Source organism: Cervus elaphus, chromosome 11 (genome assembly GCF_910594005.1).
Source record: "Cervus elaphus chromosome 11, mCerEla1.1, whole genome shotgun sequence".
Lineage (NCBI taxonomy): Eukaryota > Metazoa > Chordata > Mammalia > Artiodactyla > Cervidae > Cervus > Cervus elaphus.
Genome location: NC_057825.1, coordinates 11,344,093 through 11,359,733, shown reverse-complemented (window position 1 = coordinate 11,359,733; position 15,641 = coordinate 11,344,093). Strand labels below are relative to the sequence as shown.

Sequence of the window (15,641 nt, the reverse complement as noted above, 5' to 3'; positions counted from 1 at the left end):
TCTATAGGCACTGATACAAAATTTTCTTTGAAACAAGTTAATAGGAATGGAACAATATTTACAGCATGACTTCAGCAATGTTTTTTTAATAGGAATACACAGGTAGATGACAGATGATAGGGATATAAAAAGGTGGATCATAAAATATCTCCTGAGAAAAAACACAGTAAACTCTTAACAGTGGTTACTATGAAAGAGGGATTTAACTTTCACATATTTTTCCACACTTGAATGTTTTGTCATGTTCATAAATTACTTTTCATTTGAAAATGTTCTCCTGTCACTTGTCCAAGGACTTTCCAAACATCCATTATCCACATACTCCTTCCTGTTAGAAATCCTCCCTTATAACTGTTCTTTTCCTCCAGGGCACTTAGCACAATGCATTCTTTCAGATTAACGTGTATCTATTAATGTGTATCAGATTAACTGTCTAATTCCTGTCTCACACCCAAGGCTATAACCCCTGAGGATAAGTGCTGTGCTAACCACTACATTCCCAGTGCCCAGCACATGTATGCTCAGTGGCTCAATTGCATCCAACGCTTAGAGACCCCAAGGACTGTAGCCCGCCAGGCTCCCCTGTCCATGAGATTTCCCAAGAAAGAATACTAGAGCGGCTTGCCATTTCCCTCTCCAGGGGATCTTTCCGACCCAGGGAGTGAACCAATGTCTCCTGCATCTCCTTCAAGGGCAGATAGATTTTCAACCACTTCGCCACCTGGGAAGCCCCCCAAGCACATAGTAGAGGCTAAATAAATTTCTAATAAATGAGTGAAAGTAACTTATCCTTCTTTTAAGATTCAGCTCAAGTGAAGTGAAGCTCTCCCTGAAATCTTCCAGTTTAGAAGTGACCCTTTCTCCCCTGGGCCTCCACTGGCAGTACCTACTGCCCTCGTCAGTTTATACATCTATCTCCCCCATGACACTGAGAGTATGTTGAGGGCAAGGATCCAGACATTCACCGCTCTGTGAAGCCTGCTACAGTGCTGTTACACAGAAGGCACTCGAGAAAGTGTTGATAAATCAATGAACAGATGGGAACAAACACACTGAACCTCAAAAGTAACAACTTACTTGTGTATCTAAAATCGGATGTTAGTGGTATCTTACTCTTCTTAATCTTCTATGAAAGCAAAGCCAGACTATGGAGAGTAATGATTTCTAAGCAGAAGTGTGGAGCCATCACCGTGGACTCACACTGGACTAGGAAGGAAGCAAGATCACTGTTGGCCAGGACAGAGCACAAAGTGGACTTACAGGAATGAAATGAGCAGACACAAATCTGCTTTACTCACTTTCAACAACCTTTTCTAAGTTCGGAATGATGCTCATAAGACAAATTACTACAGTTCAAAAGCAACAGAAACCAACTCAATCTTCCCATCTTAAAAATGAAAAGGCCTTGTATCAATGTTAAATTTTCTGATTTTGATGATGTCATCAAGGTGATGTAAGGGAACATTCTAAAGGATCTTGAGGTAGAGGGTTATAATGTTCACAATTTACTCTCGAATGGTCACACACACACACACAAATAGCAAAAATGCACCAGAGAGCGAGCAATAATGTGGTAAAATGTTAAGTGACAAAAATGAGTAAAGAGTATATATGACTATTCATTGTACATTCCTGTTACCTTCTTGCAAGTGTGAAAATTCTTTTAATTAAAGAAAGAAGAAACGAAACTACTTAATAGAAAAGACTATTCCACCTTTACTACCATTTAAAGGCATGAGATGGGGAGAAATAAAAACAGTATCTTGATGGAGATAACAAATAAAATGGAACAAGGAATTCAAAACAATTCTAAAATTACTGTATTTTCATTTTAAAATAATTATTCCATATGGTATCTGGGGGCAAATCATTCTTCTCACAAACAGGGAACATCTGTTGTATACAAACCTCATAAGAGGCTTGAGTATTAAACGCAATGAAATAGCAAAGTCTCACACTAACAATTTTCAGACTATTCAAGGCAGCAGTTATCCCTGGCTCTGCAGAGCCAAGATACCAAGACAAAAAAATGTAACAGGTAAACAACATCTAGAAAAACGCCAGTTACACAAGGCCTGTTCAAATTTCTGGACATATGCAATTTCACTCAGAAATTTAGCATGAGAGTTAAATTCAAAACTCCTAACTCTTCTAAAGTAATTTTATCACTTTTTTTTTTAGTTATTAAAAAATATATACTCATCTAGCATTTAGAGCTAAAATACAAATGTACAAAGCTGACCTAAAAAGTGTAGCTACTATTTATAGACCAGGCACTGGGTCAGATGGTTTATATACATTATTTTTAATCATCATAACCTGGTACACATGGTAGGTATTACTGACACCCTTTCAGAGTGAGGATATCAAGGTTCAGAGAGGAACCCTAAATGTCCAGAATCCCTCAGAGATTAAATGGCAAACAGACACTCTGGTCACTTAAAAAAATCTCTGCACGTACCAGGCCTGTTCCCCCAGTGAGGCCTCCAGTCTAGCCTTCCTTCTGCTTGGAAGCCCCTTTCACTCAAACCTCACCTTCTCAAACCTATGTAACCTTCCTGTTTAACACTACTATCTGGCTTCCACCCCAACACTCTCAAGTCCCCTTATACTGCATTAATTTTTTTTAACTTTCTGTTTTGAGATAATTGTCAATTCACAGGCAGATGTAAGAAATAATAAACCAAGTTTTTGTACACCGTTAACTCAGTTTCCCCCAAAGGTAGTATCTTGCATAACTGTGGTATAATATCACTTACATTATGTTTTTTTCTCCTGGTATTTATCACTTTCTAACACAAAGCTGTTGTTACTGTCTGTCCACCCCCACTAAAATATAACCTCCTTGTAGGCAAGACATTTGGTCTAAATTTTGTTCACTGCTATATCCCAAGCACACAAAACAGGCCTAATCTCCAGGAGGAACTCAACAGATATTTGTAGAAGGAATCAAAGCACACTGTGCTGCCTCCTCTGTCAGGAAATAAACCAGCTCTTTTAGAGACTACTTTGGTAAATAAGAGGATTCTGAAAGATCAGAGAAACATCACACTCACCCATGGTGACATAAGGCAACTTATCAGTTGATCCATGAGGATAGATGCTGTAGAGGTGAGGTCCAGTAACATCTACTCCCCCCAAAACTAGGGCTGCACCAATGTAACCTTGATACCTGGTGATCAGAGCATGCAGAAGAAAAAAAAAATGAGTCTACATTGCATCACTATAACTTATTCAAAAGCTGCATGGGAAGTCAGACAACAAAAAGTTTTTCTTTCACTACTATTGCTTCATTAAATAGCTACTGTTCTGATGGGGAAAAAACAAGGAAGGGAGCAAACATACTTCAACATCTATCAGTCAAAAAAAACTGTACACTGTAGGAAGCACTCCACGTGCCTTACATCATCTCTGCCTCCCAGCCCCCTTCAAAAGAAGACACTACAGTTCTTATTGTAGAGAAGGAAAAACCAACCCAAAGACTTAGGAAGTCTCAGAGCCAAGCGTGGCTTACTCTGAAGATCACCAACACCCCTCCCATCAGACCTCTCTGTGATTAGCAAATAAGCTCCCTTCCAAGTCAATGGTGAATTGTCACTAAATTGTTCAAATTATCAACCTCACTACAGGAAAATGACTTGCGTCAAAATACCTTTCCCTTGAATAAATCCACAAAATTATGGCAGCTAAGAGCTCATACTGAGTAAAAGAAAAAAGTATTTCATTATGCAGGGAAGTGAACCATGAAATAACTCCATGACAGTTTATAAACCCATTGCTACTGTCCACAGTTTAAAGTCATCTCTCTCAGGAACGTGAGAGAGACATTTTCCACCTGACATTAGCTGTTTAATTCTGCACATATTTGCTCCTTTGGACTCTCTACTTGGTTGGTTTTACACTTCTATAGATTTCTTTCCCTATATATAGTTCAATTTTTTTTACCATTAGAACTGCTATATTGGACAAACATGCTGGATTTAAAGTTCTCCAATGTAAGCCTTTAGCTCTTTGGGAAGAAAAATGACACTAAAACATGCTGAATTTGCCTGATGATACAATCATTAAAATTAATACAAATAAATTAACACAAAAGCCAAAGTCCTAATTTTTTATTGTTTGAGACACAGTTACCCATCAGGAAGTGCTCTAGGTCAAGTCCAATACTTCCTGCGTCCCTTGATTACTTCAAATCTTCCATTTATAAGTGAAAAAATAAAGAGCAGGGAAGGATTTTAGAAGCAGTCTCAAGAGGGAAGAGAGGCCCAGACAGGGGAAAAAACTGGTCCTAAGCCACATGAGCTGGCAGCAGGTTCAAGAGTAGATCTAAGAACTCTGGGGTGAGAAGCGAGAGAATCACCAGACCCACCACTCCCACCCCAGCCCAGTGCTTGATCCACTATATATATCCTATATATATATAATATATACATATCCTGCCAAACAGACTGTTTAGTTAAAGTCAATAATAACCAGCTAGTTCCCTTCCAAGCTAAAACATAATCTGCTTGATGCCTTTAAAAGAATCTCAGCTATTTTGGCAAGTCAATGAAATCCCTAAAAACTGAACCAGAAATTCTATTTCCAGGAATCTAATTCTAAAGATATAAAAGGACAAATATGCAGAAATGAATCCTAAGAATGTTTACTGCAGAAACTGTTTATGATGCTAGAAAAGTGGAAACAGTCAGAATTACCTAAACTAATACAGCTAGCTATACAACAGAACACTACACAATCATTAAAAATCAGGCCACGTTTTTCATAAACAACTGATGGTAGTACAACTTAGAACATTCTCGGCTACAATTTTGGTAATATGTATTAAAATGTTAAATGTTCCTATCTTTGACCCAGCAATTCCACTTCTAGGAATTTATTTTAGAATATAGCCTAAAGAATTAATAACACAAGCACCTAAAGATTCTACACTCCAAAGGATCCACAGAATACCTTATAATTAAACATCTTAAAACAGGCAATATTGTTACTCTTTAAAAACTGGTTAATAATATAGATTACTGTGAGCCAACAAAAATTAAGATGTTGATCAATGGCTCTTAAATTTTTATGAGGCACAGACCCCTCTAAAAGAGTGATTAAAACTGTGGAATCCTCGCCCATAACAAGTGTACACACACAAATTTTTCACTCTTTCAGGAGAGTTACAGGTCTATAGAACTCCTCCACAGGCTCAAGGTAAAATCCCTAGATGCTGGGCTAGCTCATCTACTGGTAGGAACAATACCGCAATACACTATTATGTGAACAAGGTCAGTTACAAAACAACACAGAGCAGTATTCCACTTCTGCAAACACATATATGAGTATGTATATGTGCAGAGGACAAAGGTCTCAAAAAACAGATCTCAAGGTTTCATGCTACATGTGCTTCAGTGGCAGAATGTCAGTTGAAATCTACTTCCTTCCTGTCACATTTCTGTAGTGTCTGAATTTTTACAATGATTATTTTTATAATAACTTATAAAAAGAGATTATTTTCTTTTTGAAATACTCCAACATGGAAACTACTCAAGATGCACTGGTAGGTGAAAAAATTAGGTTATATTACCTAATATAACCTATAGATAGAAAGCACAACTAGCATTCCATTCTTATAGAACAAAACATGTATTATTAAACATAGGGAAAACCCCAAAGAGTGTATATTAACCAGTTAGCATCAACTGCTTATGGGTGGTAGAAATTCAGATTAATTTCTATATTTTTTTTGTTTATCTATCTAAATATATATTAGTTTTTTTACTGTGAACATGCACTTATGGAAAGAAAGGCAGAAGGAAGGATCAAATGAATGGACAAACAAATAAAAAGATTAGAAGTATCAATGTATATACAAAGCCAAAATGTGATTCTCCCTAAATGGCAAAGTTTCAATTTTTTCTTTGGGCTTTTCATTATTTTCAAAATTTTCTACAATGAATACACATATCTTTTGTTAAGGGGGAAAAAAGTACAATATAATAAATTTTTAAAGCCTCTGCATATTCAAATAGTTTCCAGAATATAATAGTTTCTAGAATATAGACTAGTATATCAAACATTTCTGATAGACTCAATAAGAAGGTTCCATGTTCAGAAGGAACAAGCATCATTTACATCTTCTACATCTAGTCAAAGAAGAAAAATAAAAATACTGTTTAAATAAGGAAACAGATGCTCACTTCTGTTTATCAAACCCTCTTTTCTCACTGATTCACATACAAGAGAATGGATTATTTAGGAGGAAATAAATAGCAATAAGTACACCCTGTACTCTATTTCAGCCTCTGAATGAGTATCTAACTGTGTATTAGGCCCTGTACAAGGCACTGCATAAGCTTGGTTCTTTATTCATTTCCTCCCAAAAGTTAGAGAAACAGAACTATTATCCACATTTTTTTTTTTTAATCCACATTTTATTGAGGTAGAAACTGAGGCTAAGAAGAGTGAACAGGCTAATGTTATACAATGTAAGCACTGTAGACAAGATCTGAAGCAAAGTTCTAACGTCAAAATCTATGCTTTTTTCCCCTTATACTAGTGACTCACTTTATGTAACTAACAAAAATGTCAAAAGACAGAACCAAAATGATCCTGGCATAAATTTTTAAGTTTTCTTCTCAAAACTTTGATAAAATTCAACTTTTACACAGTATGTTAACCAAAAGATAAAAGACTGAAACAAGAGATTTTAGAATTTCTGAAACATTCTAAAGAGATCAACAGAAACATCTGCTAGATTTAGCTAAATGCTTTAAATGACATTGCAAGCAATCTTGAAATAGGCTATTTACTGCAATTTTGCAAGCTTAAAAATTGTTTTAAATGTAATGCACCACACAAACCACGAGAGGGAGCTTTGCATTTAAAATCAAATCACAAGTGTCCAGTTATCCTGACAACAGTACTTTAACAAGCTCTCACACTGTCCTGGAAGAATCTGATAGGTGATAATTCTCTAGTATTAGGATGATGATTACATACATAAATAAATGGAAACTGCCAACATAAAGACTCAGTACAGTCAGGGTAGGAACTGGATAAGTATGACTAGGCTTTCTGCCATATGACTCATAAACCCTGGTATCTTCCACTGTGTAAAGGGGGAATTATTCCACTGGCCTTGCTGCATAGCTACGTTAAACCTCATATCCACTTACCGAGGGCCCAGGGCCATGAAGATGAAAACCTGCAAGTTCACGGGAAGGCACAGGCAGACAGGAAACAGGGAATGAACCACAAGGACTGACACACCAGAACACATGCTCTCACTTCCAAAGGCAACAAAAGCCACTGAGTCCCAGATTACAGCCCACTTTATATGAGTTTTTATCAAAAAAAAAGAAAAAAGCTGGAAATCCATATTTTAAATTCAAAGCTCCCAACTTATAATTATTTGCCACTACTTTTTAAATACACTATGTGACCCAAATGAAATTTCTCTATCAGCTGAACATGGCCTGTGAGCTTAGGATCTGCTCTCTGTTCCTGCTCCCCTTTTAACTCTCACAGGACTGGCTGCAGCTGCTAGCAGTTGGGGCAGAGAAAAAGAAAACGTCTTGTGTAGGTTGCTTAATGAATGATGAGGGCCAAAATAAAGGCCTCTGATCAACTTTTCAAAAAAATTTAAAAAAGATACCATGGTGTCCATTCTATAAAGAAGCAAAGAGGAGAGAATTTGTTAAAGGTAAGGCAGTCACAAAAGGAGAAACCAGTTGTTACAACTCAGGACTAAATGCCTAGGCTATTTCCACTATACCACACTGCCTCTCTCCTCTTTATGAGCAAATGAAAAATGGACTTAAAATATGAAAACTGTTAAGACCTATACAAACACCAAGTGATGGTGTGACCATGAAGGACGAAAGAGAAACAAAACCACTAAGAGGAACTCTCTGTGGGAGTCAGCAGGGAGTGAAGGTAAGGGCAGGCAAATGACTGCACCTCTTTAAAACCTCAGTTTGTTCACTTATAATTAGAGATGTTAACAGCCCCATCGCAAGGCTAAAAGGATAAAGTGAGATCATGCATAAAGCACTTAGCACACAGCCTGGCACAAACAAATAAATGTTGGTTGATATTAACACTATTATACCGACTCACAGCCAACTACAAATTATCACTTTTCATTTCATTGTTACCTTGCCCCTAAAAGAGGGAGAGGAAACAATCATTTGTGCTTGTTCACAAGATGAACTTAAAGGTTCCTTCCACTTCCAGCTCTAACTTTCTAACTAAGAACAAAAAAGGTTTTTGTATCTAGAAATACCCTAAGCTTCATGAAATTACTCAATTGGTCACATGTGATTCATTTATGGGGAAAAAAAAACAGACCCCATAAATTCAAATACATTTTCAAAAGCCTTATGAAATTAAAGTAGCTTTTCAGTAACAACTGATTTCTGGATTAAATGTGTATTTCTGAATGCTTTTTCTCTAGCTTCCAGGGTTCCCTTGGCTGAAAATCTAAGACATGAGAGAAAGATGCTATAGAAATCCCCATCCTGAAACCTTACCTGAAAAGCATCTGTTTCAGCATCCGATTGGCCGTCACAACTCTGGGAAGGCGGCCAGTGGAAAGGGAGTGGAGCTCCAAGTTGGAAGAAATAAGCTGGGTTGTCATGTCTGTGTCCGCAGCTGTCCCAGCACCACAGCAACTAAAAAATACAATTAGAAGTGTAGCTGAAATTTAATTACCAAAGGGCTCAATTAGAAGTGAAGCTTCTTGGAAAACATCCACAAAGGTGAGGGATATAGAAAGATGTTTTTGAGTATACATGCACTGTAACTACTCTAACCAGTCTTAAATAAACATAAAATTAAGAATGCACATCTAATTATATGTAAATATATTTCTGTAGTGCAACGGAACCTTGCAAATCATTAGTTTCTATCAGAGTGTGCATCTCATGATCCGAGAAAACACTCAAGTTGTACAGAAGAGCAAGGAAATGTTAAAAGTCTTGCAATTTACATCTACCAAGTATCTACTACTAGGTACCAGTCATTCCAAAGTGCTGAGGATAAAGAAAATATGACACAGTAATAGCACTTGATTTCAAAGTTGAGTATAAGAGACATATACTACAACATAGTAGCACAGGTAGAAAATGCTACAGGAAATTGGAGGAAAGAGCAATTCACTCTGATCTTCGAGGTTTCATTTGAGCTGGATTTGGAAGCAAAGAATAAAAACATTATACAAACAGAGAAGAAAGGGCAATTTCTAAGCAGAGGGGCTCCAAAAGCAAGGGTGAAACAGCTTGGACATGAGAGGAACAGGGACATGAAGGAGACAGAAACAGTCCAGGTATAACTGGAATATAGGGTGACATCAGCTAAATAGGATGAAAAGATAATCTTTTTGTGAAATTGTACATGACTTTAAATATCATACTAGAGTTTCAATTTTATCCTGAAAGCAGTGTGGAAATGTGAAAAATCTCTTGAAAAAATTTTAAAGAGGAAAGGGAGATCTATGAGATCTGTGTTTTACAAAACCCAATATGCCAGAAAAGTGAACAATAGAGATAAAGAAAAGACCAAAAGCAGAGGGACCATTTAAATGACAACTGCAATAGTCCAGCTGAGAAAAAAGAATTCAAACCAACGCCTCAGTAGAAGGATAGGAGGGATTGGATTCAAAATGCACACAAAAGGCAGAACTGGGTCAAAACTGAACTAAAGCAAAAAGAGGACTGGAGGATAGCTACTTTATGTCGATGGAAATGCCATTTAAAGGAGACAGAAAGAAAATACAGACTGAACAACAGGTTTTATTGAGAAACAGTAAATGCAATTTTACCCGATACGTTTAAAAATGAGTTATTTGAACTAATCAATACTTACTAAATGTTAGGAGATATGAAGTGTATTTTTGAACAGTTCTTGTCAGCAACAACCATCCCTTCAGTTGCCCTTGTATCTGCTCCAAGAACTATGCCATCCTGTTTTTTAAAAATATGTACTTTTAAACAACTTCACATATATAAACAGAACTCTAGTTCAGTAAAAAAAAAAAAAAATAGTGACCACACCCTGTTCCCTGAACCACTCCCCCACCCACTGAAATATTGTGCTATACTTTCAGCATTCAAGAAAAGGCTTATTAATAAACATTACTGGCTGAACCCTCAGTAGACAGTAGGAAATATCACTCCTGTTTTTAAATGAGGCTCAGGGATTTAGTAAATTCCTTACAGATCACAGAGTCAATATGAGAAAAGTCTGGATTAAGATGCAGAAATCCTTCCATTAAATTAGCCAGGTCTGTCCATTTCTTTTTAAAAGATGTCGCTCTAAACTTCTCACAACGACAACAACCAGTTATCTCTTTTGACCCTTACAACAATTTAGATCAGGAGTTATTATGTCCACCTGGACGGGAAAGTGTGGTTGTGAGAATGAAAATGACCTGCAAGTGAGAAGCAACAAAAAAAAGCTAAACGGTTAAACAAGCCCCGTTTTCTCCCAGTACATCATTCTGTTTCGAGTAGTAACGTTAAGACAGAAAACTGGCTTCCTATCGAAAACTGAAGAGCGAGGTAAGAAATAAACTGTCGATAAGTGCACAAAAAACTGACACACACACAGTCTCTCCTAAAAGATCTTTTCCTGATGTAGTACGCTGTAAAATATGTCTTTCCTCACACAGCCCAGAGAAGTAAAAGAGACCAGGTGGCCTGGTTCCTCCTGCTCTCAGCCAGCTCCAGCTTACCTTATAGACCACACCTGCGATGGTCGTCCCAGTTTTCCGGGCCGTGGGAAGCTTGTACCCTTTCTTTGCAAAATCGGCTTCCAAGACGGCATTTCTGGGAGCAAATGAGAGAATAAAGCATTGAAGGCCAGGGCCACATTGTGCCGCACTGGCAGGAAGAGTATCTTAATAGGGAACTCAGAAAAAGGAAAAACGACTAGCATTTGCTTTCACGCCCATATGTTGACTAGTTCCTCCCCAAAAGAGGACGACTGTCACGTTTTTCTGCGAATAGAGTGTCTGAGAGGACCCGCACCACGCTAAGGAGACGGAGATGGAGGGTGTCCCGGTGCCCTGGGAAAGTGGACGAGCGGACCCGGCCTCAGGAGAAAGCCACGCTCAGGCCCAGATTCCCCTGAGTCACAGGGGCCGCGAGCCGCGGGCCCCCTCTGTCCACCCTTCGTTGGGACGTCCTGGCCCAGACCGCAGCCCAACTGCGACCCCGACACCGCACTCCTACTCCCGCCCTGAACCCGGCCCCGGGCAAGGCCACACCTTCGGCAGTTATCGAAAGAGAAACCTCCAACTGGTGCCTCATACACTGACACAGCCGCCATCTTCCCGAAAAAGTACTTCCAGGCCGGGGGCGGGAGCCAACAAAATGAACAAACCACTTCCGGCGCCACCGGCGAGCTAGGGCTGAACTGGCGGAGCAAACTCCGGGCTTGGGCGATTGATCTTAGAGTAACGGGCTCCTAGAGGAGCCTGGAGATGTTTGGAGTAGAGCGCCTCAAGTGGAGTGGAGGAGAAACTGACTTCCGGAGTAGGGGGAAAGGAGTTTTTATCTAAGGTGGACACGCCACAGACCCGGCATCCTGCCGTGTCTACTGCAAATTCGACTACATGGGGATTCAGAGACAAGCCCATCCAATTTCTAGGCACAGCCCCACCGCCTCCTTGCAACTCTGTATTTGTTTCCTCTGCTGCCAAATGGGGAAAACAGCTGCCTCAAAAGGCTACTGTGAAATTAAAAAGAAGCCTGAAAAAAAAAAACTGCTTAATATCATTAGTCATTAGAAATCACAGTGCGATACCATTGCACACCCACTAAGATGTCGATAATCAGAAATACAGAAAATAACAAGTGTTGACAGGGATGAGGGAAAACTGGAACCCTCGTATGTGCCTGGTGCAGCTGTCCAGAAAATAATTTGGCAGTTCCCCCCCCACCCCCCACACACAGAATTAAACATAGACCTAGCAATTGTCTCTTAGGTATATATCCAAAAGAATTGGAAACAGATGTTCGCAAAAACTTGTACACAAATGTTTATAGCAGCATTATTCATAACAGCCAAATAATGGGAACAATCCAAATGTCCATCAACTTGATGAATGGATAAGCAAATTGGGTACATCAGTGCAACAGAATATTATTCATCCATTAAAAGGAGTGAAGCATTGACACATGCTACAACAGAGATGAACTTAGAAAACATGGTACTAAATGAAAGAAGCCAGGCACAAAAAGCCACATATAATGGGTTCCATTGCTATGAAACGTCCTCACTAGACAAATTTATACAGCCAGGAAGTAGATTAGTGGTCACTGGGAGATGGGGTGGGGCTCCCCAGGCGGCTCAGTGGTAAAGAATCTGTCTATTCAGGAGACACAGGAGACTCAGGTTGGATCCCTGGGTGGAGGAGAGCCCCTGGAGAAGGAAATGGCAACCCACTCCAGTATTCTTGCCTGAAAAACCCCATGGACAGAGGAGCCTGGCAGGCTATGCTCCCTGGGATCGCAGAGTCAGACACGACCGAGCATAAGCACAAGGAGATGGTACAGGAGGAGAAAATGGGAGTGACTGTCTGATGGATACTGAGTCTCTTTGAGGATGGTGACAATGTTCTGAAATTAGATACTTGTAACGGTCACACAACATTGTAAATGTATGAAAGCCACTGTGCTGCACATTTTAAAATGGTGACATTTTTGTTACGTTGATTTTATTTCAGTTTTTAAAAAGCTCCTGTGAAAATTGAAAGCTGCACATAGAGAGCATTTACCCTGGCATGTAGCAACTTCTCCATAAATTGCTATCTTTGTTAACACATACATTTCATCCTGCCAACAAGCCTCAAAAGTAGCTATGTAATTCAACTCATTTTATTGATGGAAATTAAGATTCATTAAAGTAAAGTAACTTGCTCAAGTTTACATAGAAATAGATCACAGCCCCAATAATTGTGAGGTGAATTAATTTATTCATTCAGCAAATATTTAAATGATTCAACTATGTAATTAAATTATTCACTCAGCACCTACTATGTGTAAAGCTTGTTTCTAGGAATGAATAAATGAATGAATGGCATCTCAGTCACCCAGAACCATGCCTATCACAACTATATGTTCAATAAATATTTGTCAAAGGTTAAGTTCCTTTTTATTACTTCTCTGGGTCTTTTGTGTGACATTAGGAAAATGACAAACCTAGACAGCATATTAAAAAGCACAGACATCACTTTGCCAATAAGGTCTGTATAGTCAGAGTTGTGGTTTTTCCAGTAGTCATGTACAGATGTGAGAGGTGGACCATAAAGAAGGCCAAGTGCTTTCAAACTGTGGTGCTAGAGAAGACCCTTAAAAGTCCCTTGGATTGCAAGGAGATCAAACCTGTCAATCCTAAAGGAAAACAACCCTGAATATTCACTGGAAGGACTGATGCTGAAGCTGAAGCTCCAATACTTTGGCCACTTGATGCGAAGAGCCAACTCAGTGAAAAAGACCTTGATGCTGGGAAAGATTGAGGGCAGGAGGAGAAGGGGACGACAGAGGATAAGATGGTTGGATGGCATCACCGACTCAGTGGACATGAGTTTGAGCAAACTCCAGGAGACAGTGAAGGACAGGGAAGCCTGGCATGCTACAGTCCATGGGGTCACAAAGAGTCACGACTTAGTGACTGAACAAGAACAAAGGAAAATGAAGCCTCACTCACCTGCCTCCACGGGAATCTACTGATGAAAAAGCATGAGTATCTCCTGGCTCACCATGTTTCTGCTTTGTTGAATGTGAAAAGTAAAAGGACAGGCTTTGTTCTAGAGATGTCCCCCTCCTGATGAGAGAGGCTCACTCCGTAAGACCTGGATAGGACAGGTCATAATTCAACATGCCCCAGATGCCATAGGGTCAGTAAGTAGAAATAGTAATAGAATTTAGGACCACTTTCACAATGTTCATCACACTCTCACGCCTGCTCTGGACTCAGCCCTGAGATAATGAACACAAAGGAATCCAATGGAGTTCCTCTCCTTCTTATTATGGATTGAATTGTTCCCTCTCTCCAAAATTGATACACTGATGTCTCAAATCCCAGTACATCAGAATGTGATCTTATTTGGAGATAGGAGGTAATCAAGTAAAAATGAGGTCAATGGAGTAGATCTTAATCTAGTAGGACTGAGGTCCTTTTCAAAGGGGCAATTTAGAGACAGACCCTCAAACATGGAGAACGCCATGTGAACATGAAAACCACCAGAAGCTATGTAAGAGGCCTGGAATGGCCATCAGAAGGATCATACCTTGCCAATACCTTGCTTTCAGACTCAGACTTGTAGCCTTCAAAACTGTGAGACAATAAGTTTCTTTTCTTTTCTTTTTTTGGCCATACCTGTGGCTTGCAGGATCTTAGCTCCCCAACTAGGGGTTGAACCCAGGTCCTCACAGTGAGAGTCTGAGTCCTAACTGCTGGACCACTAGGGAATTCCTGACAATACCTTTCTGTTATATCTGTTATTTAAGCCACCCAGTTTGTGGTACTGTTACAGCAGTCCTAGGAAATGAACACACCTCACGAGTTCACTGTCCAAGGGAGGAGAGACGGCCCCAGAAATACTCACAGTCCGCTGTGCTAAGGGTTGGGTGGAGCACGGATGCTGCGGAAGCCAAGAGGCTTAAAAGGACAGAGCAGGAGCTCGTGGGGTGAGAAGACAGGAGGGACAGACACGCAAGTGAAGGCCTGGGTTATGGGACACACAGAACCAAACAAAAAGCCCTGGCATGCTTTGTTTTCAGGAAACAGTGATGAGGCTGCCAGGGCTGCAGCAAGAAGAAGCAGCACCCCTACCCTCACCCCCCGAGAATGGTGGCGGGGCATCTGTGTCCAGCCCTGGTGTCTGAGCGGGAGCTGGAGGAGCCTGGGAAGGATGTGGAAATGACCTGTGATCTCAGTTTGTCCTGGGGCATTTCTCTTCCTAACTGGGTCTCTTTGGTATGGTTTTCACACCCAGATGAAGAGGTGGCATTGTCTTCCATATTCTGGAAGTGGCTCAGCAGAGGCAGCCGGAACCCAGCAGAGGGCGACAGAGAGCCTCCAGGCAGCCTGGACCGGCCCCTGAGACAGCCAGCCCTAGGCCCTGAAAACTCCCCTCCGCCTGGGGCAGGGCCGTGGGGAGGGCAGCTCTAGAGAGATCCCCGGCACCCAGAGACCCTACGTCAGCCTCCCTGTCCAGCAGGACTGCTGCGCCCTGGGACACAGCCCAGTCCTGAACCTGGGCCTGGATACAGTCCCAGCTTAATCCCTGGCAGTGCCACCAAACCTGACTGACTAGTAGAGCTGCCACTTCTGCTCTGGATTTGGCTGTGTGACCTCAGGGAAGCCATCAGACTCTGTGCCTGTTCCCAAATAATATAGTAACAACCAACATTCCCTGTGTGCCTCCCACGACCTGTTCTAACCACTGTGTACCAGGTCTCATGGTCATCCTAGAATATGCCAACACAGAAAACAGATGATCCAGAGACAGACACAGTGCCTGCCTTCTGGGAGCTGGCAGTCCCTAAGGGCCAGGCATCACTGCCCCACTTTACAGGTGAGCAAACTGAGGCCCAGAGAAGTGAAGTCGTGGGCTCAAGATGATAAGTGGCACACAGCTAAGTATA

General features: G+C 40.5%; 1 protein-coding gene across 2 annotated transcripts in view; it reads right to left on the bottom strand.

The window, feature by feature from the left end:
* Positions 1 to 11,411, bottom strand: part of PSMB7 (proteasome 20S subunit beta 7) — a 56,142-nt gene extending 44,731 nt beyond the window's left edge. Inside the window, exons 1-5 of one of the 2 annotated variants that reach the window (XM_043916887.1) lie at positions 11,255 to 11,411; positions 10,721 to 10,814; positions 9,853 to 9,950; positions 8,520 to 8,660; positions 3,057 to 3,172 (exon numbers count right to left, since the gene is read on the bottom strand). In XM_043916887.1, coding sequence (XP_043772822.1) covers positions 3,057 to 3,172; positions 8,520 to 8,660; positions 9,853 to 9,950; positions 10,721 to 10,814; positions 11,255 to 11,316 — 511 coding nt within the window. In that variant the 5' untranslated portion in view covers positions 11,317 to 11,411. The remainder of the gene's footprint in view (positions 1 to 3,056; positions 3,173 to 8,519; positions 8,661 to 9,852; positions 9,951 to 10,720; positions 10,815 to 11,254) is intronic. The other variant, XM_043916886.1, reaches the window with a different exon arrangement.
* Between the last annotated feature and the right edge of the window lie 4,230 nt (positions 11,412 to 15,641).